Source organism: Phyllobates terribilis, unplaced genomic scaffold (genome assembly GCF_046119375.1).
Source record: "Phyllobates terribilis strain yellow unplaced genomic scaffold, ASM4611937v1 Scaffold_7__3_contigs__length_470593459, whole genome shotgun sequence".
NCBI lineage: Eukaryota > Metazoa > Chordata > Amphibia > Anura > Dendrobatidae > Phyllobates > Phyllobates terribilis.
In genome coordinates, this window is record NW_027362767.1 from 403,964,695 (window position 1) to 403,991,530 (window position 26,836).

A 26,836-nucleotide genomic window follows, 5' to 3' on the forward strand; every position below is an offset into this window, starting at 1 on the left:
TAGATTTCCCTTGTGTAATGTTTAGAGAGACAGTAAAATCATCACTGCCCGGTAGGCACTTTACACATGGCTCGCCACATGGCCGAGGGTTAAAGTTCCCGACATTCCCACTAAATTACAACACACTGAGATGATTTTACTTCCAGCTTGTGTTGATCAGGAAGTGAGTGCAGTAATATCAGTAGGGCCTCGGGCACACATGCACTTTATTTTTAACATGAAATTGACAGCTCCGTATTTCTGGTGCTTTCCTCCCTGTCCTGAAGATCACAGAGACTCTGCAGCTCTGTACTAGGAAGCCGTGCAATGTTAGACAGGTAAAGGGCGCCGTGCTGCCGCGTTTCAGGAGGATTTTCCACTGTACTGTGATGGATGCCCATAGGCTCTAATGGTGTATATATGTAAAATAAAATAACAACTGGGAACTTCTGCAGAAAGGCAATGCTCTCAGGTTCTGCGCATAGGTTTGCTGTATGCATGGGCAGCTCTTTTACTGTTATAATCGCCATTTTTCCCTCTGTGTCATTGCTTTCCCTGTAGTGTGACATCAGGTGTGTATATTTGGCAGACTTTCGCTGTCGCCCTGCGTCTGGGGTGTGACTTTGTGAGTGACGGATCTGTAGACTAGTAATCTGGAATAACCAGTGTATCGCCCGTGTGTATCTGTCATGTGACGGTGAGTGGGCGACCAGCGTGCGCTGCCTCACCAGGAGGGGTGTGCGGTCTGATGAGAGCTGGGGCTTCATTTCCCATCTATCAGTATAGTACATGCCAATTCATACCACAGGTCACAAAGCCCAGTCTGCGGACAGGTGGGAGAGAGGGGCAGGGAAAGTATCCGGGGGGCTGTAATTACATGGTCAGTAATGGCCTGCTGCTAATAGCAAGGGCCACATCGGATGCCCCACTGTCCTGTGGTAGCCACAGCAGAAACCTCTCATCAGGTCACATCTAGTTATGCCCAGGAAATGGTTTATCTCTCCTGAGTGGTTTCCCTTTCTGTAGGTGTCCTTCTTTCTACTGCTTAGTACAGTGCTAAGACTGTACTATCTGTGCTTCTATCATTCACAGGGAAGCAATGCTTCTGTACCTATATAATTTACAAGGAGGCAGTACTATCTGTGCTTCTATCATTCACAGGGAAGCAATGCTTCTGTACCTGTATAATTTACAAGGAGGCAGTACTATCTGTGCTTCTATCATTCACAGGGAAGCAATGCTTCTGTACCTATATAATTTACAAGGAGGCAGTACTATCTGTGCTTCTATCATTCACAGGGAAGCAATGCTTCTGTACCTATATAATTTACAAGGAGGCAGTACTATCTGTGCTTCTATCATTCACAGGGAAGCAATGCTTCTGTACCTATATAATTTACAAGGAGGCAGTACTACCTGTGCCATTATTATATACAGGGCATTACTATCTGTACTTGTGTCATTTACAAGGAGGCAGTACTATCTGTGCCATTATATACAGGGCATTACTATCTGTACTTGTGTCATTTACAAGGAGGCAGTACTATCTGTGCCATTATTATATACAGGGCATTACTATCTGTACTTGTGTCATTTACAAGGAGGCAGTACTATCTGTGCCATTATCATATACAGGGCATTGCTATCTTTACATATGTCATTTACAAGGAGGCAGTACTGTCTATGCCAATATCATATACAGGGCATTACTACCTGTTTCATTTACAAGGAGGCAGTACTATCTGGGCCAATATCATATACAGGGCATTACTACCTGTTTCATTTACAAGGAGGCAGTACTATCTGTGCCAATATCATATGCAGGGCATAACTATCTATACCTGTGTCATTTACAAGGAGGCAGTGATGCCCTGTATATGATATTGGCGCAGATTGTACCTGTGTCATTTACAAGGAGGCAGTACTATCTGTGCCAATATCATATGCAGGGCATTACTATCTGTACCTGTGTCATTTACAAGGAGGCAGTGATGCCCTGTATATGATATTGGCGCAGATTGTACCTGTGTCATTTACAAGGAGGCAGTACTATCTGGGCCAATATCATATACAGGGCATTACTATCTGTACCTGTGTCATTTACAAGGAGGCAGTACTATCTGTGCCATTATAATCTGTGCAGAAGCTAGCATCAGAAAATCAGATTCTCTGATTTTTTTTTTTGCGTTTTAAAGAAATTTTTATTTTACTTTTTTGCCAATATTTATTTTGTCTTTACCATATTAAACTTTATATGAAAAATAGAAATATTGAAATTCTCACACCGGCCACTGGGGATTTTTTTGACTGTAACTTTCTGTTTCAGGAAATCCACACATACATTAGCCACAACGATCAGATTCTCCCCAGATCTGTTACTTTGAATCGTCCAATGAGTGTGTGCAAAAGTTATTGTGAAGGGAGGGGGAGAGGTGAGCTGTGACATCACCTATTGTGAATGGTGGATCCTGTGTTATCTACTGTATATAGAGGTGTTATCAGTCATTGTACAGGAGGAGGAGGAGGTGAGCTATGACATCACCTATTGTGAATGGTGGATCCTGTGTTATCTACTGTATATAGAGGTGTTATCAGTCATTGTACAGGAGGAGGAGGAGGTGAGCTATGACATCACCTATTGTGAATGGTGGATCCTGTGTTATCTACTGTATATAGAGGTGTTATCAGTCATTGTACAGGAGGAGGAGGAGGTGAGCTATGACATCACCTATTGTGAATGGTGGATCCTGTGTTATCTACTGTATATAGAGGTGTTATCAGTCATTGTACAGGAGGAGGAGGAGGTGAGCTGTGACATCACCTATTGTGAATGGTGGATCCTGTGTTATCTACTGTATATAGAGGTGTTATCAGTCATTGTACAGGAGGAGGAGGAGGTGAGCTGTGACATCACCTATTGTGAATGGTGGATCCTGTGTTATCTACTGTATATAGAGGTGTTATCAGTCATTGTAAAGGAGGAGGAGGTGAGCTGTGACATCACCTATTGTGAATGGTGGATCCTGTGTTATCTACTGTATATAGAGCTGTATATAATCAAATGAGGAAAGAGAGTTTTATCGGCAAATAATTAATTTTATTACATCATTTAATAAATATAAAATTATACATACAATGAATAGAAAAGTGAGAATGCATAAAAATGGCAGCAACGGACCACTGACGTCATAAAGCCCTTACACTCAGGTAAAGCTCATAGACTCAATTAGAGATAAAGAAAATAGAGTATAGCCAGGTCTGCACTCATATGGCAATGAACCAGGTCAGTCCCGGAATAAATATATAGAGTAGCGGTAGTAAAAATAAGTAGTCTCAGACCAGGACTAATACATTAACCATATATCATGTGATATTAGTACATAGTACGAAGAGCTATCTCTTGCAATTTTTAAAATTCATTACTGAGCTTACCAGGTGATCAGTAGGACATCAGTGGAAAGACAGATGCATTGGTGTACCCCGACGCGCGTTTCGCGACCACCAGGGGTCGCTTCCTCTGAGGCCTAAAAAAGCCCTAGTGTGAAAATTGCTAATTTATTTTTTCTTTTTATAAAGATCGTGATATGTAACTTTTTTTTTTTTTTGACTGAAACTTCTTTTCAGCCTCACGTAAATGAGATGGGCAGACGTGGTCTTGTGCCGTCCTTCAGAATATTTACTATGGGTGGAGCAATAAGTTATCAGCTTTCCTATATCATGTCTTTTAGCAGTGCTGTCACAGACCAAAAAAAGGTACCAACAAGTAGTTACTAAAATTAAAATGTCAGAACATCTGACGGGTCCAGTTTAAAGGGGCTGACCGGAAAGAAGATACTGATCCTTAGGGTAGGTCTACATTATCAGATTGGTTGTGGGTCGACCCCAGGGATCCCCATGAACAGCTGATACCTGATGCACACAGGGAGTTGTGACACTGCAGCGCCACACACTGTGTAGTGGCCATTCTCCGGTATTGCATCCTAGCTCTCAGTCACTTCAATAGGAGCTGAGTTGCAGTACCTGAGTACGGCCACCGCACGGTGTTTGGGGCTCTGAATGCTGTGTGTTCTTGAAGCAACCATGGGACCCACTCATAGTGTGGGGTGGTCAGTGGGGGTGTCGGGGGCCAGATGGTAACCGATCTGATACTGGTGACCTACCCTAAAGATCTGCAGGTTGCCTCATTTGATGATCAGTGGTATCCCCAGATGTCGGACCTCAAATGATGATTAAAGGGATTGTCCGGTTAAAACGGGTGATATCATCTCTACACAGGATACCTGATGGCTCATTGATCGATGGGGCTGCGGCTGCTGGGAGCTGCTTCAGTAGGCTGATGATGGCGGGTTCTGCCTGTATATTATCAGTCTATAGGAAGGAGAAGCCCCTTTAATTGGGTGATGAGTTATTGTTTGGCTCTGATTGGTTGTAGCAGACGTGTCAGCAGGGGACGAGATCTCCGCAGCGTCGGCTCGCTGTCATCAGTACATTATTATTTATCGGCTGTAACCATTGCGCCTGAATTAGAAAATGGTCGTCTCCTGTTGATCTGGGACGTTAGTTATTTTTAGCGGATGCTCAAGCGAACGAGCGTGCGGTTACCATGGCAACGGCCGCTCTTCCTCTATAACACGCATGAAATAAATTCTTTGTGGGAAGTTGGTCTCTCCTGTCTGCACACTGCCTCATTAGGGCATCAATAGACGCGGAAACGTGGTCCGATCGCACGACACAATGAGCTCTGCTAAGCGGACGTGATTACGGATCCATATGTGTGCCAACCGTGCCAGTCTGGAGCTCTGGGCCACTCCCCCACCACCCCCACTCCTACCCCATGGCAGTCTAGAGCTCGGGGCCCACCCCCACCCCTGTACCAATCCTGGAGCTCCGGGCCACCCCTCCCACCCCCATGCCAGTCTGGCAGTCTGGGGCTCCGGTCCCTCCCACCTCGTGCCAGTCTGGAGCTCTTGGCCCCCTTCCTGTGCTAGTCTGGAGCGCCGAGCTCCGGGCCCCGTGTCCTCCTAGGTTGGAGGCCCCTCTTTGCTTTGCTGGTGTCCATGTGTCGTTCGCTCTTTACTCACCTGTACCCTCTTCTCCCCCAGGTCAGCTAGCTGCCATGTTCAGTAAGAAAAAGAAGCGCATCGAGATCTCCGCCCCGTCCAACTTTGAACATCGGGTGCACACCGGCTTCGACGAGCAAGAACAAAAGTTCACAGGCCTCCCGCGACAATGGCAGAGCCTCATAGAAGAGTCCGCCAAGAGGCCCAAGCCGATGGTGGACCCGGGATGTATTACGACCATCGGACACGGGCGACAAAAGGTGAGTCGGCCGGAGATGAGACGTGGTATGTAAGAGGATAAAGAAGGTAACGCGTCATGTTATAACCCCATAGCCGTACTGATAGGAGACCCTCCCCCACTGGATGTGACAGCCATAGAGCACACATACTCCAGCCACAGTAATGGGGGCAATAACATGAAGAAAAGCTCCTGTATCCTGCCCTCCTCACCTTCAGGATCACTGGATGCTGCAGTACACTGAGTAGTGGCCGCTGCCGGGTACAGCAGGTCAGGTCCTACTCACATCAGTAGGAACTAAAACACCCGGGAGCTGCTAATAAACAGCGTACTGAGCCGTCCAGTTCTGTCCCATACACTGGAGCTGGTATCAAGAGATCGGGGAGATGTCGGGTGTTGGGCACCTGAGGGATAGGCCGCCAGTATCTTTGAAGTAGAAATCCCCTTAAAGAGCTCATAGCTGACCTCTGCAGTGATGTACGACTGTCAGAATGATTTGTGGCCTCCAGCAGTTATTTACATCTGCAGATCAAAAGACTCACAAGACCGCTCTGCCCGCTGCCAAGACCGAGCCCTCACCGGAGGAGTGGTGGTCACATGAACCTACAGGCCCCTCCGCAGGGAGCACCTCGTCCTCTGAAAGATGCTGTTTGAGGCATTTTATTAGTGGGCGCACTGTTACCTTAAAGGAGCTGTACAGTATTAGAAAACGAGGCTGTGTCCTTATCCAAGCACCTGTGTACAAGTTCCCTGTGTTACTGCAGCTTCCCCCGACCCTCACAGGTTGTGTGTGTCACTGCAGGTCTGTCGTCGTCCCACCACCACCACCACCCCTCCCACACAGGTTGTGTGCAGAACTGCGCCTCCCCCTCCCACACAGGTTGTGTGCAGAACTGCGCCTCCCCCTCCCACACAGGTTGTGTGCGGCACTGCGCCTCCCCCTCCCACACAGGTTGTGTGCGGCACTGCGCCTCCCCCTCCCACACAGGTTGTGTGCGGCACTGCGCCTCCCCCTCCCACACAGGTTGTGTGCGGCACTGCGCCTCCCCCTCCCACACAGGTTGTGTGCGGCACTGCGCCTCCCCCTCCCACACAGGTTGTGTGCAGAACTGCGGCTCCCCCTCCCACACAGGTTGTGTGCGGCACTGCGCCTCCCCCTCCCACACAGGTTGTGTGCGGCACTGCGCCTCCCCCTCCCACACAGGTTGTGTGCAGAACTGCGCCTCCCCCTCCCACACAGGTTGTGTGCAGAACTGCGCCTCCCCCTCCCACACAGGTTGTGTGCAGAACTGCGCCTCCCCCTCCCACACAGGTTGTGTGCAGAACTGCGGCTCCCCCTCCCACACAGGTTGTGTGCAGAACTGCGCCTCCCCCTCCCACACAGGTTGTGTGCAGAACTGCGGCTCCCCCTCCCACACAGGTTGTGTGCAGAACTGCTGCTCCCCACTTTGCCCCATGTGATCTGCTATAACTAACACAACCATTGGACAGTGTCGCACTTTCTAGAAGAAACCCTCCTCATTCTCAAATCCTATACAACCCCTTTAATATCGCGGTGACTTTCCCCAATAATTATCAGAGTAACATAAAGCCACCATCATTGCCTCTGTGACAGAGAGGCCCTACCGGACAGGTTTGGCATTTTCTGCAGCTTTTCCAGTTAGACTTTTAGGAAAGCCGAGGACATATTTGTTATCCTCCCGTCTTTTGTATGAGCAGTAATAATCCAGAAGCCGCCCAGTAGTGGGGGGGATGATGCTTAGTAGTGGGGGGGATGATGCTTAGTAGTGGGGGGGATGATGCTTAGTAGTGGGGGGGATGATGCTTAGTAGTGGGGGGATGATGCTTAGTAGTGGGGGGGATGATGCTTAGTAGTGGGGGGGATGATGCTTAGTAGTGGGGGGGATGATGCTTAGTAGTGGGGGGGATGATGCTTAGTAGTGGGGGGGATGATGCTTAGTAGTGGGGGGGATGATGCTTAGTAGTGGGGGGGGGATGATGCTTAGTAGTGGGGGGGGATGATGCTTAGTAGTGGGGGGGGGATGATGCTTAGTAGTGGGGGGGGGATGATGCTTAGTAGTGGGGGGGGGATGATGCTTAGTAGTGGGGGGGGGATGATGCTTAGTAGTGGGGGGGGATGATGCTTAGTAGTGTGGGGGGATGATGCTTAGTAGTGGGGGGGGATGATGCTTAGTAGTGTGGGGGGATGATGCTTAGTAGTGTGGGGGGATGATGCTTAGTAGTGGGGGGATGATGCTTAGTAGTGGGGGGGGATGATGCTTAGTAGTGTGGGGGGATGATGCTTAGTAGTGGGGGGGGATGATGCTTAGTAGTGTGGGGGGATGATGCTTAGTAGTGGGGGGATGATGCTTAGTAGTGTGGGGGGATGATGCTTAGTAGTGGGGGGATGATGCTTAGTAGTGTGGGGGGATGATGCTTAGTAGTGGGGGGGGATGATGCTTAGTAGTGTGGGGGGATGATGCTTAGTAGTGGGGGGATGATGCTTAGTAGTGTGGGGGGATGATGCTTAGTAGTGGGGGGGGATGATGCTTAGTAGTGTGGGGGGATGATGCTTAGTAGTGGGGGGGGGATGATGCTTAGTAGTGGGGGGGGGATGATGCTTAGTAGTGTGGGGGGATGATGCTTAGTAGTGGGGGGGGGTGATGCTTAGTAGTGGGGGGGGGATGATGCTTAGTAGTGGGGGGGATGATGCTTAGTAGTGGGGGGGGATGATGCTTAGCAGTGGGGGGGATGATGCTTAGTAGTGGGGGGGATGATGCTTAGTAGTGTGGGGGGATGATGCTTAGTAGTGGGGGGATGATGCTTAGTAGTGGGGGGGGATGATGCTTAGTAGTGGGGGGATGATACTTAGTAGTGGAGGGGGTGATGCTTAGTAGTGTGGGGGGATGATACTTAGTAGTGGGGGGGTGATGCTTAGTAGTGGGGGGGTGATACTTAGTAGTGGGGGGGTGGGCGATGCTTAGTAGTGGGGGGTGGGCGATGCTTAGTAGTGGGGGGGTGGGCGATACTTAGTAGTGGGGGGGTGGGCGATGCTTAGTAGTGGGGGGTGGGGCGATGCTTAGTAGTGGGGGGTGGGGCGATGCTTAGTAGTGGGGGGTGGGGCGATGCTTAGTAGTGGGGGGTGGGGCGATGCTTAGTAGTGGGGGGTGGGGCGATGCTTAGTAGTGGGGGGTTGGGCGATGCTTAGTAGTGGGGGGTTGGGCGATGCTTAGTAGTGGGGGGTTGGGCGATGCTTAGTAGTGGGGGGTTGGGCGATGCTTAGTAGTGGGGGGTTGGGCGATGCTTAGTAGTGGGGGGTTGGGCGATGCTTAGTAGTGGGGGTTGGGCGATGCTTAGTAGTGGGGGGGATGATGCTTAGTAGTGGGGGGGTGATACTTAGTAGTGGGGGGGATGATGCTTAGTAGTGGGGGGGATGATGCTTAGTAGTGGGGGGGATGATGCTTAGTAGTGGGGGGGATGATGCTTAGTAGTGGGGAGGATGATGCTTAGTAGTGGGGGGGATGATGCTTAGTAGTGGGGGGGATGATGCTTAGTAGTGGGGGGGGTGATGCTTAGTAGTGGGGGGGGGTGATGCTTAGTAGTGGGGGGGGGTGATGCTTAGTAGTGGGGGGGGGTGATGCTTAGTAGTGGGGGGGGGGTGATGCTTAGTAGTGGGGGGGGTGATACTTAGTAGTGGGGGGCGATGCTTAGTAGTGGGGGGGTGGGCGATGCTTAGTAGTGGGGGGTGGGGCGATGCTTAGTAGTGGGGGGTGGGGCGATGCTTAGTAGTGGGGGGTGGGGCGATGCTTAGTAGTGGGGGGGGTGGGGCGATGCTTAGTAGTAGGGGTGAACCTGGCAGCACGAGGAGGGGTCCACATCGTTCAGCATTTGTAGAATATGGGGGATATATCCTATTTATCTAGTCTGTTTGTGCCAATGTTTTCCACACATTTGTGTATTGTAATTTGAAATTCTGCATTTTTCTCCACCATAGACAATTGTACGTGGCAACAAGATGTCACGAGACGGCTCGCTGATGTGGCTCCTGGATGAGTTTGAGAATATGTCCGTCTGCCGCTCTAACTCGCTGCGTAGAGAGAGCCCGCCATGTCCCCCAAGAGAGCAGCAGGTCCCTATGGAAAACGGTGTGAGCGACGGCCGTCTCCGGAAAGTACGCGAAGATGGAAGTAGGGGCCCGGAGAGAAGCAAAGCCGAGCCTGGAAGGGACAGGCCAAGAGAAGATCAAAGAACGGTCCCCCAACAACCACGAGGACAGGAGCCGAGCGGCAAACACCGGCTGCCTCCCCCGGACTACCCCAAGTCATCGGAAAACAAGTCCACGCGCTCTCATGAGAGAACAGATGGAAAGCGAGACCATCCCGTGACGGACGGGGACTACAGCGAGCCTGCTGATAGGGTGGTCCGGAGAGAAAAGGAAGACAAAAGGCCAAAATCGGCCTACACCGGAGGACAGGGGAGCCCACAGTCACCGCGAGATAAGAGGCCTCTCTCCGGGCCCAATATCCGTACACCAGCTAACCCAGCCGCCGAGGGAAAAGCAAAGCCAACACAACAGACAGGGCGACCATTCAATACCTACCCCCGAGCAGACACTGACCCCGGCAGGGGGGCTCCTCCACAGGTGAGTAGAGGATTTAAGCCTCCATTATGGATTCTTTACAGTAACAGCAGTAATTCTTTAAAATCCTCTCTTTTGCTTATTACAGGTACCGGATTCCCGATCGGCCAACCCTCTCACCCCCAAAAATCCTTCAAGCAAAAGCAGTTCTCGGCCACCGCCGCCACCCCATCCCAAACCTAAACTTCCTGAAAAGCCATCTCCTGCCATCCTCTCCCAGCACAGCTCAGACCCCCAGCTCTCTCGCCCACCACAGACACAACAACCTCCCCAGCCGCGGTCCCCGCAAAGAGAGCCTCAGCGGGTGTCACATGAGCAGTTTAGGGCGGCTCTGCAGATGGTGGTGGATCCCGGCGACCCCAGATCCTACCTGGATAATTTCATCAAAATCGGAGAGGGATCCACGGGGATCGTGTGCATCGCTACCATCAAGAGTTCCGGGAAACTGGTCGCTGTGAAAAAGATGGATCTCCGCAAGCAGCAGAGGAGGGAGCTTCTATTCAACGAGGTAAGGCCGGACCCCTCTAGTCTTTTAAGGAGGTCCCACCATGCCCCGTTATATTATTGCTGATTGATTTCACCCTTTGTTTGCAATACTGTTGTATTGTGGTATATAGAACAGGCAATCATAGGTTCAAGTCCCCTAAGGGGACTAAAAAATATAGTAAAAAAAATAGTAAAAAAATAAAAGTATAAATTACATAAAGCAAAAAATATAAAAATCTGAATCACTCTTCTTTTCCCCATTTAAAATAAAGAAATAAAATCTACAAATTTGGTTTTGCCACGTGCATAAAAATCCCATCTATCAAAATATAAAATGATTTAATCTATATGGTAACGACATAAAGAAAAAAAGTTTAAAAAAAGTCAAAATTGTTAGGTTTTTTTTTTTTCACAGCACTTGCCCCCAAAACTGCAACAAAAAGTGATTAAAATGTCATATGTTCCTCATAATAGTATCAATAAACAAAGCTCTCATACGGTCCCAATTTGGAAAAGTGAAAGCATTGTGGGCAACTGAAAATGGTGACACAAAGTGGATAAAAAAAAGATTAAAAAAATCTGTTTTTGTAACCACTGAAATAAAAATAAAACCCCAAATCAATGGCATAATTGCACTTTCCTTTACAGCTTCACAACACATAGAATTTTAGACACCGGGGCCTCTTTATTTAGTGGTAATTTCTATGGTCTTTGTCAAGGGGGCGTGGCTCAAAGGATTCTCTTGGGGCGTGTTTTTATAACTATATATTGCCATACTATGGAATTGCAGTATAAGGGATCGAATGATTGCAGGTTCAAGTCCCCGAAGACAAAAAAAAAAAAAAGTACGGTAAGTAAAAATAAAAGAAAAAATGTTTAAAATATATATACAGTGGGGAAAAAAAGTATTTAGTCAGCCACTAATTGTGCAAGTTCTCCCACTTAAAAAGATGAGCGAGGCCTGTAATTGACATCATAGGTCGACCTCAACTATGAGAGACAAAATGAGAAAACAAATCCTGAAAATCACATTGTCTGATTTGGAAAGAAATTTTTTTCAAAGTTTGGTGGAAAATAAGTATTTGGTCAATTACAAAAGTTCATCTCAATACTTTGTTAGATATCCTTTGTTGGCAATGACAGAGGTCAAACGTTTTCTGTAAGTCTTCACAAGGTTGGCACACACTGATGCTGGTATGTTGGCCCATTCCTCCATGCAGATCTCCTCTAGAGCAGTGATGTTTTGGGGCTGTCGCTGGGCAACACGGACTTTCAACTCCCTCCAAAGGTTTACTATAGGGTTTAGATCTGGAGACTGGCTAGGCCACTGCAGGACCTTGAAATGCTTCTTACGAAGCCACTCCTTCGATGCCCTGGCGGTGTGCTTGGGATCATTGTCATGCTAAAAGACCCAGCCACGTTTCATCTTCAATGTCCTTGCTGATGGAAGGAGGTTTGCACTCAAAATCTCACGATACAGGGCTCCATTCATTCTTTCATGTACATGGATCAGTTGTCCTGGTCTCTTGGCAGAGAAACAGCCCCAAAGCATGATGTTGCCACCCCTATGCTTCACAGTAGGTATGGTGTTCTTTGGATGCAACTCAGCATTCTTTCTCCTCCAAACACGACGAGTTGTGTTTCTACCAAACAGTTCTACTTTGGTTTCATCTGACCATATGACATTCTCCCAATACTCTTCTGGATCATCCAAATGCTCTCTAGCAAACTTCAGACGGGCCCGGACATGTAATGGCTTAAGTAGGGGGACACGTCTGGCACTGCAGGATCTGAGACCCTGGCAGCGTAGTATGTTACTGATGGTAGCCTGTGTAACGTTGGTCCCAGCTCTCTGCAGGTCATTCACTAGGTCCCCCCGTGTGGTTCTGGGATTTTTGCTCACCGTTCTTTAGATCATTTTGACCCCACGGGGTGAGATCTTGTGTGGAGCCCCAGATGGAGGGAGATTATCAGTGGTCTTGTATGTCTTCCATTTTCTAATTATTGCTCTCATAGTTGATTTCTTCACACCAAGCTGCTTGCCTATTACAGATTCAGTCTTCCCAGCCTGGTGCAGGGCTACAATTTTGTTTCTGGTGTCCTTCGACAGCTCTTTGGTCTTCACCATAGTGGAGTTTGGAGTGTGACTGTTTGAGGTTGTGGACAGGTGTCTTTTATACTGATAACAAGTTCAAACAGGTGCCAGTACTACAGGTAATGAGTGGAGGACAGAGGAGCCTCTTAAAGAAGTAGTTACAGGTCTGTGAGAGACAGAAATCTTGCTTGTTTGTAACTGACCAAATACTTATTTTCCACCAAAATTTGAAAAAAAAATTCTTTCCAAATCAGACAATGTGATTTTCAGGATTTGTTTTCTCATTTTGTCTCTCATAGTTGAGGTCGACCTATGATGGCAATTACAGGCCTCTCTCATCTTTTTAAGTGGGAGAACTTGCACAATTGGTGGCTGACTAAATACTTTTTTTCCCCACTGTGTGTGTGTGTACATATACATGTATGTATGTACACTACCGTTCAAAAGTTTGGGGACACCCAGACAATTTTGTGTTTTCCATGAAAACTCATACTTTTATTTATCAAATGAGTTGCAAAATGAATAGAAAATATAGTCCAGACATTGACAAGGTTAGAAATAATGATTTTTCTTTGAAAAAATAATTTTCTCCTTCAAGCTTTGCTTTGGTCACAGAATGCTCCTTTGCAGCAATTCCAGCATTGCAGACCTTTGGCATTCTAGCTGTTAATTTGCTGAGGTAATCTTGAGAAATTTCCCCCCATGCTTCCTGAAGCCCCTCCCACTAGTTGGATTTGCTTGATGGGCACTTTTTGTGTACCATACGGTCAAGCTGCTCCCACAACAGCTCAATGGGGTTGAGATCTGGTGCGCTGGCCACTCCATTACAGATAGAACACCAGCCGCCTGCTTCTTCCCTAAATAGTTCTTGCATAATTTGGAGGTGTGCTTTGGGTCATTGTCCTGTTGTAGGATGAAATTGTCTCCAATCAAGCGCTGTCCACAGGGTATGGCATGGCGTTGCAAAATGGAGTGATAGCCTTCCTTATTCAAAATCCCATTTACCTTGTACAAATCTACCACTTTACCAGCACCAAAGCAACCCCAGACCATCACATTACTTCCACCATGCTTGACAGATGGCGTCAGGCACTTTCCAGCATCTTTTCAGTTGTGTGGCGTCTCACAAATGTTCTTCTGTGTGATCCAAACACCGCAAACTTTGATTCGTCTGTCCATAATACTTTTTCCAATCTTCTTCTGTCCAATGTCTGTGTTCTTTTGCCCATATTAATCTTTTCCTTTTATTAGCCAGTCTCAGATATGGCTTTTTCTTTGCCACTTTGTCCTGAAGGCCAGCATCCCGGAGTCACCTCTTCAATGTAGACGTTGACACTGGCGTTTTGCGTGTACTATTTAATTAAGCTGCCAGTTGAGGAGCTCTGAGGCATCGATTTCTCAAACTAGAGACTCTAATGTACTTGTCTTGTTGCTCAGTTGTGCAGCGGGGCCTCCCACTTCTCTTTCTACTCTGGTTAGAGCCAGTTTGTGCTCTCCTCTGAAGGGAGTAGTACACACCGTTGTAGGAAATCTTCAGTTTCTTGGCAATTTCTCACATGGAATAGCCTTCATTTCTAAGAACAAGAATAGACTGTCGAGTTTCACATGAAAGTTCTCTTTTTCTGGCCATTTTTGAGAGTTTCATAGAACAAACAAATGTAATGCTCCAGATTCTCAACTAGCTCAAAGGAAGGTCAATTTTATAGCTTCTCAAATCAGCCAAACTGTTTTCAGCTGGGCTAACATACTTGTGCAAGGGTTTTCTAGGGTTTTCTAAACATCCATTAGCTTCTTACACTGTTAGCAAACACAATGACCATTAAAACACTGGAGTGATGGTAGTTGGAAATGGGCCTCTATACACCTATGTAGATATTGCAATAAAAACAAGACGTTTGCAGCTAGAATAGTCATTTACCACATTAACAATGTATAGAGTGTATTTCTGATTCATTTAATGTCGGCTTCACTGAAAAAAAATGTGCTTTTCTTTCAAAAATAATGATGTTTCTAAATGACCCCAAACTTTTGAACGGTAGTGTATATAATGTCTAAAAGTTTTAAATCACCACTTGGTAGATAATATTAAACAAATATTTGGTATTGTGTCCAAAGAAGTCCAGTCTATCATTATATAAAATTATTTAAACTGCATTATAAAGAAAACTGATGCTAAAAAGAACTATATATATAATACAATATAGTTTTTTTTTTTGTTAATGTTTTTGTTTTATTTATTTATTTTTTTTACAGAATTTTTTTAACCACATCACAAAAATAAAAATGCTATACACATTAGGTATTAAAACCTACAAAAGACAAAAATATATCTCATACCCTACCATCATTATATATAAATGTAAAGCAAAGTTGCATAATAAATATAGGGTACTTAGTGAACTATTTTTGATCAAAAAAAGTATACAAGCCGTCCCACCAGCGACAAGGTGACCCTAAATTGGGACGGTACCTATACTGTCTATATTAAAAACCTTACTGTATATCAAAGTTGAAGTAATGCATATAAAAGGGTAGACAAATAGGACCGGGTCCCAACTCCAGACCACCTAGGCCCGTGGTAAGCTACATATATACTAATCAGCTCAACAAAGGGTATGCCACACCCTTAAATTGCACAGAATGCAAACAAGACAAAAAACCAAGCAATGTGAACTGAGGTCTAAGATGGCAGACATGCAAGAAATAGGAGCATGTTCACACTAGCAAAAAGAAGCAAAACCTACAAAAGACAAAAATATATCTCATACCCTACCATCATTATATATAAATGTAAAGCAAAGTTGCATTAGGTATTGCTGTAATCTTACTGACCTGAAGAATCATGTTTCCAGGTCCATTATTTACCACACAATGAACAGCATAAAAACAGTGGTGGAATTGCATTTTTGTTTGTTTTTTCTCGCAATTTTTGCTGCACTTCCTAGGTCTTTATAGGGTTAATATATAGTATAAACCAGGTCACAGCCCTGGAAACAGTGGCCTCTAGTGCTGGAATCGGGTACTACAGCGGATTATTGTCCACATGTCTTGGCTATATGTTCTTTAGTGACACCATGCCCGTTCTTACGTCCCCCGGGGCCCCAATCTGTGCTGTCTCGGGTGGCTGACACTCTCTGTGCTCGGCAGGTGGTGATCATGCGGGATTACCAGCACGAGAACGTGGTGGAGATGTACAACAGCTACTTGGTTGGAGATGAACTGTGGGTTGTGATGGAGTTTCTGGAAGGAGGCGCCTTAACGGACATCGTGACGCACACCAGGTATGTGCTTCCATTTTTACTTTTGGTCTTTTACTTTTAACTCTTTAATTATTGCCATTTTATTTTTGAACTTGATGAGAGGCAGAGCTGATACGTATGGTTGATGCGAACCATCGGTCACATCATTATTCTGTGCACCGCCTCTTACCTCCTGGCATCCACCACTTTTCTCCTGGATTGTTGCTACATGCAATGGCGTTAAGATTGACAGAAGAGCCGCGGATGCCGGCAGGTTGGAGGATTCTCAGGGCTCCTGTCCGGCAGCCACAGATTAGACGTGGCCGATACACCCGGTCCTGTCACTGATCGCATTGACTCTGCTGATAACCAATGGGAATATAATAATCTGTAGCCACATCACAGCCTGTGTGAAACGCAGCAGCCGGATCCTGTAATTTATTACCCTTTTTTTTGCATGGTGAATTTTCAAGCTTTCTTTGTACAATTCTCATGAATGAGGGGAACCACATTTATAAATCTGAGTGAAGCTGCTCTGTCACATCACATTCTAGACCATTTATCGGTCAGAGATTCGTGTTCTCCCTCACATTCGCTGCTGATTTTTATGTTCCTTTTTATGTTTTTTCTTGTCTTCCTGTTATTAGTTACATTTATCAGGAGATCTGTGACTGTTTCCATTTTGTTCTCGTCTCCAGACTTGTCACTGACGACTTTGTGGTGTTTGCTTTCAGGATGAATGAGGAGCAGATTGCTGCTGTGTGCGCCTCTGTGCTGAAAGCGCTGTCTGTGCTGCACGTGCAGGGAGTCATTCACCGGGACATCAAGAGCGACTCCATACTACTGACCCACGATGGACGGGTAATCATCTCTTGTAATAAATGTAGCGGGGGATCTGGGATGTTTATAAAACTGCTGATTTGGGTCAGGTGGGAAGACTTCGGCCGATTCAGGTCAGGTGGGACAACGACGCCGCCTTCTGCCCGGGGTCAGGTGGGACAACGACGCCGCCTTCTGCCCAGGGTCAGGTGGGACAACGACGCCGCCTTCTGCCCAGGGTCAGGTGGGACAACAACGCCGCCTTCTGCCCGGGGTCAGGTGGGACAACGACGCCGCCTTCTGCCCGGGGTCAGTTGGGACAACGACGCCGCCTTCGGCCAGGGGTCAGCTGGGACAACGACGCCGCCCGGGGTCTGGTGGGGACAACGACGGCGCCTTCCGCCCGGGGTCTGGTGGGGACGACGACGGCGCCTTCCGCCCGGGGTCTGGTGGGGACGACGACGGCGCCTTCCGCCCGGGGTCTGGTGGGGACGACGACGGCGCCTTCCGCCCGGGGTCTGGTGGGGACGACGACGGTGCCTTCCGCCCGGGGTCTGGTGGGGACGACGACGGCGCCTTCCGCCCGGGGTCTGGTGGGGACGACGACGGCGCCTTCCGCCCGGGGTCTGGTGGGGACGACGACGGCGCCTTCCGCCCGGGGTCTGGTGGGGACGACGACGGCGCCTTCCGCCCGGGGTCTGGTGGGGACGACGACGGCGCCTTCCGCCCGGGGTCTGGTGGGGACGACGACGGCGCCTTCCGCCCGGGGTCTGGTGGGGACGACGACGGCGCCTTCCGCCCGGGGTCTGGTGGGGACGACGACGGCGCCTTCCGCCCGGGGTCTGGTGGGACGCCGCCGCCTTCCGCCCGGGGTCTGGTGGGACGCCGCCGCCTTCCGCCCGGGGTCTGGTGGGACGCCGCCGCTTTCCGCCCGGGGTCTGGTGGGACGCCGCCGCCTTCCGCCCGGGGTCTGGTGGGACGCCGCCGCCTTCCGCCCGGGGTCTGGTGGGACGACGACTTCGCCGCCTTCCGCCCGGGGTCTGGTGGGACGACGACTTCGCCGCCTTCCGCCCGGGGTCTGGTGGGACGACGACTTCGCCGCCTTCCGCCCGGGGTCTGGTGGGACGACGACTTCGCCGCCTTCCGCCCGGGGTCTGGTGGGACGACGACTTCGCCGCCTTCCGCCCGGGGTCTGGTGGGACGACGACTTCGCCGCCTTCCGCCCGGGGTCTGGTGGGACGCCGCCGCCGCCTTCCGCCCGGGGTCTGGTGGGACGCCGCCGCCGCCTTCCGCCCGGGGTCTGGTGGGACGCCGCCGCCGCCTTCCGCCCGGGGTCTGGTGGGACGCCGCCGCCTTCCGCCCGGGGTCTGGTGGGACGCTGCCGCCTTCCGCCCGGGGTCTGGTGGGACGCCGCCGCCGCCTTCCGCCCGGGGTCTGGTGGGACGCCGCCGCCGCCTTCCGCCCGGGGTCTGGTGGGACGCCGCCGCCTTCCGCCCGGGGTTTGGTGGGACGCCGCCGCTGCCTTCCGACCGGGGTCTGGTGGGACGACGCCGCCGCTGCCTTCCGCCCTGGGGTCTGGGGGGACGCCGCCGCTGCCTTCCGCCCTGGGGTCTGGTGGGACAACGACGCCGCCTTCCGCCAGGGATCTGGTGGGGACGACGACGCCGCCTTCCGCCCGGGGTCTGGTGGGACGACGCCGCCGCCTTCCGCCCGGGGTCTGGTGGGGACTGCGCCTTCCGTCCGGGGTCTGGTGGGGCGGCCCCAGGCCATTTAGAACTAAACCTCTGTAACATAACTATATTCTGTAGCATTTCTAACACCTTTTTCTTGTTGCAGGTGAAGCTCTCAGACTTTGGCTTCTGTGCCCAGGTAAATAGAGATGTTCCTCGTCGTAAGTCCCTGGTAGGAACTCCTTACTGGATGGCTCCAGAGCTCATCTCAAGGTTACCCTATGGTCCGGAGGTGAGAACTTGTCCCTGGATTGGTGAATTTGGAGGATCAGGGTCTTTTATTCCAGCGACCTCCTTGTGTGACTGTCCTTGTGTATTTCCTCCCATCTCAGGTGGATATCTGGTCCCTGGGAATCATGGTGATAGAGATGGTGGACGGAGAGCCGCCCTATTTTAATGAGCCTCCACTAAAGGCCATGAAGATGATTAGGGACAATTTGCCACCAAAACTGAAAAATGTGCAAAAGGTAAGAGCAGTCATTGATGAAGCCATATATATACCAACATTTATTAACCTGCAGATGGCCCAGACATGCTTCACATTTATTAACACCGGGCATCTGTAGGTACATTCGTTGCATACTGCTGGAGGTCTCATTGGCCTAAATTAGTCACAATGTGCTAAGACTGACGGCCATAAGTAAGCACATACCTATGTGTAGTCGCCTGTAGATGGCGCTAGAGAGCCAATTATTGGGTCACCCAATACTGTCATGTGCAGGACGCCTCACAGTGTGATTTTTGGGTTTTTGCAGCCTTCTTTGCTGTATTTTTTCTTTCTTTACTTCCGGTCCATTTCCATCAACATTTCTGAGCTGATAGTTATGCAGGACGTGAGTAAGAGATGATTTCATGGGCAGCTGCCCGGCGTCCAGGAGCGGAAATGTGCACACGTGATCACATGTGATTTATGACGCTGCAGACACCACGTCCATTGCATCACCATTCACATCCATCTACTCAGCTGGATACGGGAACCGGTCCAACGAGATCTAGTCAGGCCACATAGCATCCAATTCTGCTACAGCGCCATACTTGTAATAGTGGCTGTGCCAAGTATTGCAGCTCAGTCCCATTCTTTAGATTTGGACTTGAATGCAATGAGTTGTAATACCAGGCACAGCCACTATGAAACATGTGGCGCTATTCCTGGTGAGCAGTCAGGGTATGTACACACGCTTTGGATGCAGTATAGTTTATGCTGTGTCCTAAGCGCTGCATTCCATTGAACGCAGGTGAATCGGCATGTGTTCATTGAAGCGTGCGGATTCAACGCATTCAATACATTGTACTGATGAGATTTCTCTTGCGGAGACTAGCAAGACACGCCATATGTCCGTGTCCGCGAGTGATCCGCAGGCACAGATGAACGCATAGTAGACATGGGATTTCTACAGATCCCATCCACTATGCTGTAACATCTCGCCGCTACGGGTTTGACGTCAAACCCGCAGTGGCTCTTGATCGTGTGCACATACCCTCAAAGGGGCGCACCGCAGCCCTGAAATAAACCGATTGGCGAGAGCCCGACTCTTGGGACCAATGTGGTGTTCATGGCCTGTTTAAAGAAATAGGAAAAACTCCAATAATTTAAGAATTATTAGCACTTCTCAAATATATATATTTATAACCAGAATCGCATCCTGTATAGTAAAGCAACCGTATAGGGACAGGGGTTATTCTCGCCAATGATGATAGGATCTCATCCCCTAAATTCTAGGCTCCCATCCATCACGTGCTCCATATACAGGACGGCAGGGCTCGGTGCCCTCCTGGGCTTGTATCTGCGTCTTTCCTGCGCTTAATCCTGTTTTGAAGAGTTCAGTCCTCCAGTTATCTCATTATCACAGGATTACACTGACTGATAACACAGGATCCACCACTCAAAATAGGTGATGTCACAGCTCACCTCGTCTTCCTCCTGTACAATGACTGATAACACCTCTATATACAGTAGATAACACAGGATCCACCATTCACAATAGGTGATGTCACAGCTCACCTCCTCCTCCTGTACAATGATGTCTCGCACACCCCTAGAGCCGATCTGTTGCTGTTTTTGGCTGCTGTAAAGCAAGTTTGTAACTGCTGTAAAATAATCTCCTGCAGACGGTGATGACATTGGGATTGGTGTAGGGGGCGATTATTGACCTGATCTACGTCTGTCTTTCAGGTATCTCCCCTTTTAAAGGGATTCATTGACCGGCTTCTGGTGAGAGACCCAAGCCAACGAGGCACTGCTAGCGAGCTGCTGAAACACCCCTTCCTGACCAAGGCTGGGCCGCCATCGTGCATCGTACCGCTGATGAGGCAGAACCGCATGAGATGAGCTTCAGACACGGGGGTCTTGCTTATCCCTTCACGCAGCCCACCAAAGACTGACCTAACCAGGAGGAGCGAGAACATGAAGGTGGCGTCTCTGCCATCTGTTCAGTATTGTACCAGGGTCCCTGGATAAAAACTACTGACCCGACCCCTCTCCCGGATCCCCTGAAGGTTGCTGTCTCTCTCTCTGCACTCTTCTGCTCCCGAGTGTCTCTGCAATCATCTTGCTGGCCTCTGACTGCTCAGGTAGTTATTGTAACGGTGCACAATACGGGACCCTGAGAAACTGGGAGCAGTCCACTACGAAGCTGGGGGGACCAGGTCATCCGCTGTGTTCTTCTGGGACCACCAATAAGCACTTGGACAGACACAAGACGGCCCCTCACTCGCTACTGGGATGTAACACTGGAAAAATGACTGAGGTCGGGGATAACTGGAATAGCATGGGGTGGTCCGAGGCCGGCAGGATACGGTATCAAACCCATCGCCTGCTCCCACCTCAATCCAGGCCATTTGTGTAAGCATTTTGGCATTTCTCAAGGGGCTGGAGAAGGCGAGGGTCTGAGAAGGTGACTGCCCCCCTTGTATCATTGCATTTCTCTGTAGTTTGCACAGTTCGGGGTACGTTCAGCAGAGCAGTGGTGATGACATGTCTGTGAACAGTGCCCTAACCCCCATTAAAGGGTATTCCTGTCTTATACCACTTTACGGTCGGTCGGTGGGACTCCCATCGATCCTGAAGACGAAGGGGATGTAACGCAGCCCCCTCCGCACCTGAAGATTTATGTGCTTATTGTCATAGTGGATTTCTTCCATACTGTGCTATCAAGTAATCTATGGGCACTGGTACCTTTAAGTCTTTCCCTGCACTGCGGCCCCCTGACCACCTGCTGTGCAGCATGCTTTTATTAAAGTGGTGCTGGATGCAGGTCCCCTGCGCTGACAAGCGGCAGCAGAGCTGGAGTAGCAGAGTAGACCCCTTTTTTTTTGGGGGGGTGGAACGCATTGGTAACTATCCCAGAGCTTGGACCGCCGACTGATCATAAAGAGCCGGCATATCCAAGCAATGTGGATGGTAAGACCTCTGAATCCATTCATGACCACGAGCCATCCATGATCTACTAGACAGAACATCTCGCCATACAGTGCAGTCATGGACCCTGTAGATCTTATCCCCCCCCTCATCTTACTTCTCCTGACTCTTCATACAATGAAGTACATGAGACAGCGCCAAAGAACACTACATATAAGATACCACTACGTATGATCTAAAGGATGTGACCGCACATGGATACTACGCCCTAAAGACCCTCACAGTTGTATGAGATGGGGACCCCTGTACTGGACGAGGACCTCGTCTTCCTATGTGACCATTGACATTTCAGTGCTCTTATGACCGGATCCCTAATAACATGCCCTGTCTGCACGGCAGGACGGATATGCCATTACTGTGGAGATACGGTAGATGAGCGTTATTGGGGCACAGTGTAGTATCAGACTGGAACCAATCCACCCCAGCCCCCCAATTCCCTAACAGTCCCCCTTTCCCTAGTGACTCTTTCAGCCAGCCCTAACAATCCCAATTGTTAACAATCCTATGGCCACCTTTAAAGGCTTTGTGCACTTTTTTATCATGTATCCAAAGTATAAGGAGAGCAATACATAGCGGTTCGAAAACTAGTGGCGGAGGTGTTACAAAGTATACAAAGGCTTAAAGGGGTTTTCTGGGACTTTAGTATTGCTGACCTATCTTTAGGAAGGGTCATCAATATTAGACCGGTGGGGGTCTGATTCTTGGCAACCCTGCCGATCAGCTGGCTGTAGGGGGCTGTGACGCTCCAGAGTGTAATTTTCATTGTTTACAGCGCCATGCTTTTAGTAGTGGATGCGCCTGGTATTACAGCTCCCACTGATCAGTGGATCGAAGGGGTTTGTGGTGCAGGAGAAATGCAACAGCTCCATAGATGGTGTAGTGGCCACGAGTGGTACTGCAAATATAAAAGTCCTGGAAATGGGATATTACAAATAAGGTGATATTATAGATTAAGTCTAGAAATGCCTGCCTCCCTGTCATTGTATTAATTACTGTCTATCTTTGGGGGTCATTAGCCGTGTCCATTACTGTCAATAGTGCCTTACTCTATAGATTCCCACCGTCACTTTACTGCCCCCCTCCATGTGACAATCAAGGACCATCCGCTCCGAAATCCCCCGCAGACCGAGCAAAGCAATACTTGTAGCACTGGGAGAGCAGAGCGCCCCCTACCCCTCCTTACATGAGTGACTACTGGTTATAGTTTTATATATAAATATATATTTATAAAGTGTATGTTTTGCAGTATTTCCTGCATTTTGACCTGGAGACAGAAATATGCTGTGACATTGAGGGACTTGAAAACTTTAAAAAAAAGGATCTCTGCTTTTCAATTAATTTGTACAAATAAATTCCACTGTATTTTGCATCTTTTTGGTTTGAACAGAGCGAAATAGATTAATGATTAGTTTTACAAATACAGTTTTGGATAAAAAAAATAAAATAAAAAGGCCGTCTGCATCCATTCATTTCATCACAGAAGGTAAAGAGGTTTGTAAATGTATCATGGTCATTTCTGCTGATTGGATACACTGTGTATCGTTCTCACATTTTTCAAGATATTTGCTTGCAGTCTGTGAATGGAAAAATACATTAAGAGGGGGAAAACTACGGATTCTTGCAACTGTGTAATCAGGGCAGAAGGGAACGTCCTCTTGGTATTCACCAACCCCAGACTCCTCCATCAGATGCAGATAGAGAAGTGTGAACCGTCACTGCACAGGACACGTCTCCTCCAGGGTCCGGTGGTGGCGGCTTTACACCACTCCATCCGACGCTCTGCATTGTGCTTGGTGATGTAAGGCTGCATGCAGCTGCTCAGCCATGAAGCTCCTGGCGGGGGTGCAGTGTTTGTGCTGATACCAGAGAAGGTCTGGACTCTGCAGTTATGGGGTCAGCAGAGCGTTGGTGACTTTTCTGTCCTCTGCTCCTCAGCACTCGGCCTTCGGCTCTGTAACGTTACGGGGTCTCCGCTGAGTTGCTGCGGTTCCTTCCACTTCTCAATAATATCACTCACAGGTGATGGAGACGATTCAGGTGGAAGAAATGTCATGAACGGACTTGTTATCCCGGTGGCTCCTATTACAGGACCGCGCTAGTATCAGTGAAGTCCGCACCACCAAGGCAGACGGCATGGCGGGAGGCTGGATGTTATACACTGGGGCAGTGGGCTGGATGTTACAATGGGGCCTATGGGACATAATTGAGGTCCTAGTAGTCTTCTCACCAATCTGTAACAGCCCCCCCCCACATTTCTTGTATCCCCTTTAGCATTGTATACGGATGGTGAGGCGTCCTCATCCTCTCCGCAGCCGGCTGGGCAGAAGCGCACGTTACTTGAATTGATCCAGACCGTTGCCTTTCTCCAGGACGTCCCCTGTAATAATCCGATCTTACGCTTGACGTCTGAGAACGCACGTGGGCAGGACGCTCAGACGAGGCAGATCTGCGCCGCACAAATGGGCTCCTCATAAATCCGTCCAGTGGAATGTGTGTGGTAATGGAAACGTAATGTTAATTATACCCCCGTGATGGTATGAGGATGCGGCAGCTGGCAGTGCCCTGTGGCACACCCGGGTCCTGTGTATGAGTAGCTCTGAGCCCGGTACACAGAGCACAGATTAGCTGGATGTAAATGTGAAACCATCAGTCACACTGGAGCGCTGCTCTGCCCATTGCTGGATTGTGCCAGTAAAGAATAAAACCCAGTCTCACGACCTCACAAGTGTCCGGCTCTAATAACTGCCGCGCCGTGCTCCTCTGATGAGCGTACTGTGCCGCGCCGTGCTCCTCTGATGAGCGTACTGTGCCGCGCCGTGCTCCTCTGATGAGCGTACTGTGCCGCGCCGTGCTCCTCTGATGAGCGTACTGTGCCGCGCCGTGCTCCTCTGATGAGCGTACTGTGCCGCGCCGTGCTCTGATGAGCGTACTGTGCTGCGCCGTGCTCCTCTGATGAGCGTACTGTGCCGCGCCGTGCTCCTCTGATGACCTTACCGTACCGTACTGTGCCGCGCTGTGCTCCTCTGATGACCGTACTGTGCCGCTCCGTGCGCCTCTAATGACCGTACTGTGCCGCTCTGTGCGCCTCTGATGACCGTACTGTGCCGCGCCGTGCGCCTCTGATGACCGTACTGTGCCGCGCCGTGCGCCTCTAATGACCGTACTGTGCCGCGCGCCTCTAATGACTGTACTGTGCCGCGCCGTGCGCCTCTGATGGCCGCGCTGTGCCGCGCCGTGCGCCTCTGATGGCCGCGCTGTGCCGCGCCGTGCGCCTCTGATGGCCGCGCTGTGCCGCTCCGTGCGCCTCTGATGGCCGCGCTGTGCCGCTCCGTGCGGTCATCAGAGGCGCATCTGCGTCCTCTCGGACCATCGGCACTTCTGTTATTTGCAATATTCAAATGATATAGGGATTGGCTGCAATACCAGACACGGCCACGGACCCGAGTGGCGCTGTTGCTGAAGAAAATAGAATTCCTATTTCTAATGTAATACAAACTCTTTAAAGGGAGACTCCCGCTATAACAAGTTATTACCTACCCACAGGATTTAGGGATAATCGCTAGATTGGAGGGGTCCGACCGCAGGGACCACCTATGATTTCTGCGCTCCATTCAGTTTATCTCAGTCACTCAGTCAGTCCCATAGATGCTCAAATAGACCGGACCCTGTTCTGGAGATGGATCCCAGTGGTCGGACCCTTACAGCTCTAGCAGTCATCATCTATCCTGTGGATAACTGTTAACCATTCAGATGAATCCATGTAATTACCAGATAGTTTTTGCTCACAACTAGATCCTTATGGCTGCCATATTGCAGCTAGAGGAGGGCAGGAGTTCCCAATTATGGCGATCGTGTTCGGTCAAATTTTTGGTCGAATGTCAATACATTGCATTAATTATCTGGTACTGTAGTGTTGTACACTTCAGAGCTGCATTCTCAGTTCTGCTTCCTGGCGGTAGTTGCAAATTTAGTTCAGCGTCTATAATTCAGAATAACCGTTTTCTATTCCCAGAATTAAAAGCAGTGCGTGCTCTGTATATAGACATTGGAGCCCGTAAGGAAGAGTGCTGCTCTGAAGCTTGTAGTATTAGTAATACAGCTCCTGTCTATAATCCAGACTGTAACTCAAGATCAGTATATAGTAATGTTATGTATTCACAAGGAGGAAAGCAACCTCCGGAGCAGGGGGGTCAAAGAGGACCTAAAAAATGATATCTATGTGCCACATCACTTTTACCCCCCCCCCCCAGCCCCCCTAGTGAAATGGAAAAGTGGTCTGTAGAAAAAGTTTCACCCAGCCAAGACTTCCTCCCTGCTGCAAAACATGGGTGCTGCTAAAAAGTAGGCATTTCCATGGCGGAAAAATTTGGTGGCCTTTCCCTTTAAATGTAAGATAACGGAATGCAGAAAGTGATACAAAAAGAAGATGATAGCTGCAACAATGAAGAAAATGATACAAAAGAGAAAAATAGCTGCTACAATGAAGAATGGAAGATCTATAGAGACGACAGACAATGACATAATGGGTCGATGGTGACAAAAGCCTTGTGTGAATAGGTGCCTGGGCGATGACGGAGCCGTTCAGGATCAGCCAGTCTTTCAGGCGCGTGTTATTGAAATACCAGAATAGATGATAACACAATATCTTCCCTGTGATTCACAGATGAGGGAAGGACAATTCATAGACAAATGTATCTGGAGAGAATAATCGGCGCAGTCTATTGTCAAGGTCGCCGCTCTCGTGGTCCTGAATCATGTCTAATTGGGGTTCACAAAAATGTGTGAAATTTAAATATCCCCCTCCTCCCATTAAGGACACTGAGGGGGTATGGCAAAGTGATGCCAGAGGCCATTGAGACTTTGTGACTTAGCTTGGGGCACACGAGGACCGTTCCCAGGACATTCAACCAATATATCCTTCAGATTTAGAAAAATGGATCTGTTCCTTCCCGAAACAGCGGCACCTCTGCTATTTTCAAGTGCATAGGGATTGGCTGCAATACCAGACAAGGCCATGGATAAGAGTGGCACTGTTACTAAAGAAAATGCAATTCCTATTTCTAATGTAATACAAAGTCTTTAAAGAGGGGTTCCAGATATAAAAACTTTTTACCTATCCACAGGATTTAGTGA

At 49.1% G+C, this 26,836-nt stretch overlaps 1 protein-coding gene across 2 annotated transcripts in view; it reads left to right on the forward strand.

Moving 5' to 3' along the window:
• PAK4 (p21 (RAC1) activated kinase 4) overlaps positions 1–23,160 on the forward strand; it is a 40,328-nt gene extending 17,168 nt beyond the window's left edge. For both annotated transcript variants that reach the window (XM_073641692.1, XM_073641691.1), the window contains exons 2-9: positions 5,082–5,299; positions 9,272–9,919; positions 10,005–10,424; positions 15,645–15,778; positions 16,471–16,597; positions 18,392–18,517; positions 18,618–18,752; positions 20,459–23,160. In XM_073641692.1, coding sequence (XP_073497793.1) covers positions 5,096–5,299; positions 9,272–9,919; positions 10,005–10,424; positions 15,645–15,778; positions 16,471–16,597; positions 18,392–18,517; positions 18,618–18,752; positions 20,459–20,614 — 1,950 coding nt within the window. In that variant the 5' untranslated portion in view covers positions 5,082–5,095 and the 3' untranslated portion in view covers positions 20,615–23,160. The remainder of the gene's footprint in view (positions 1–5,081; positions 5,300–9,271; positions 9,920–10,004; positions 10,425–15,644; positions 15,779–16,470; positions 16,598–18,391; positions 18,518–18,617; positions 18,753–20,458) is intronic.
• The last annotated feature ends 3,676 nt before the right edge of the window (positions 23,161–26,836 follow it).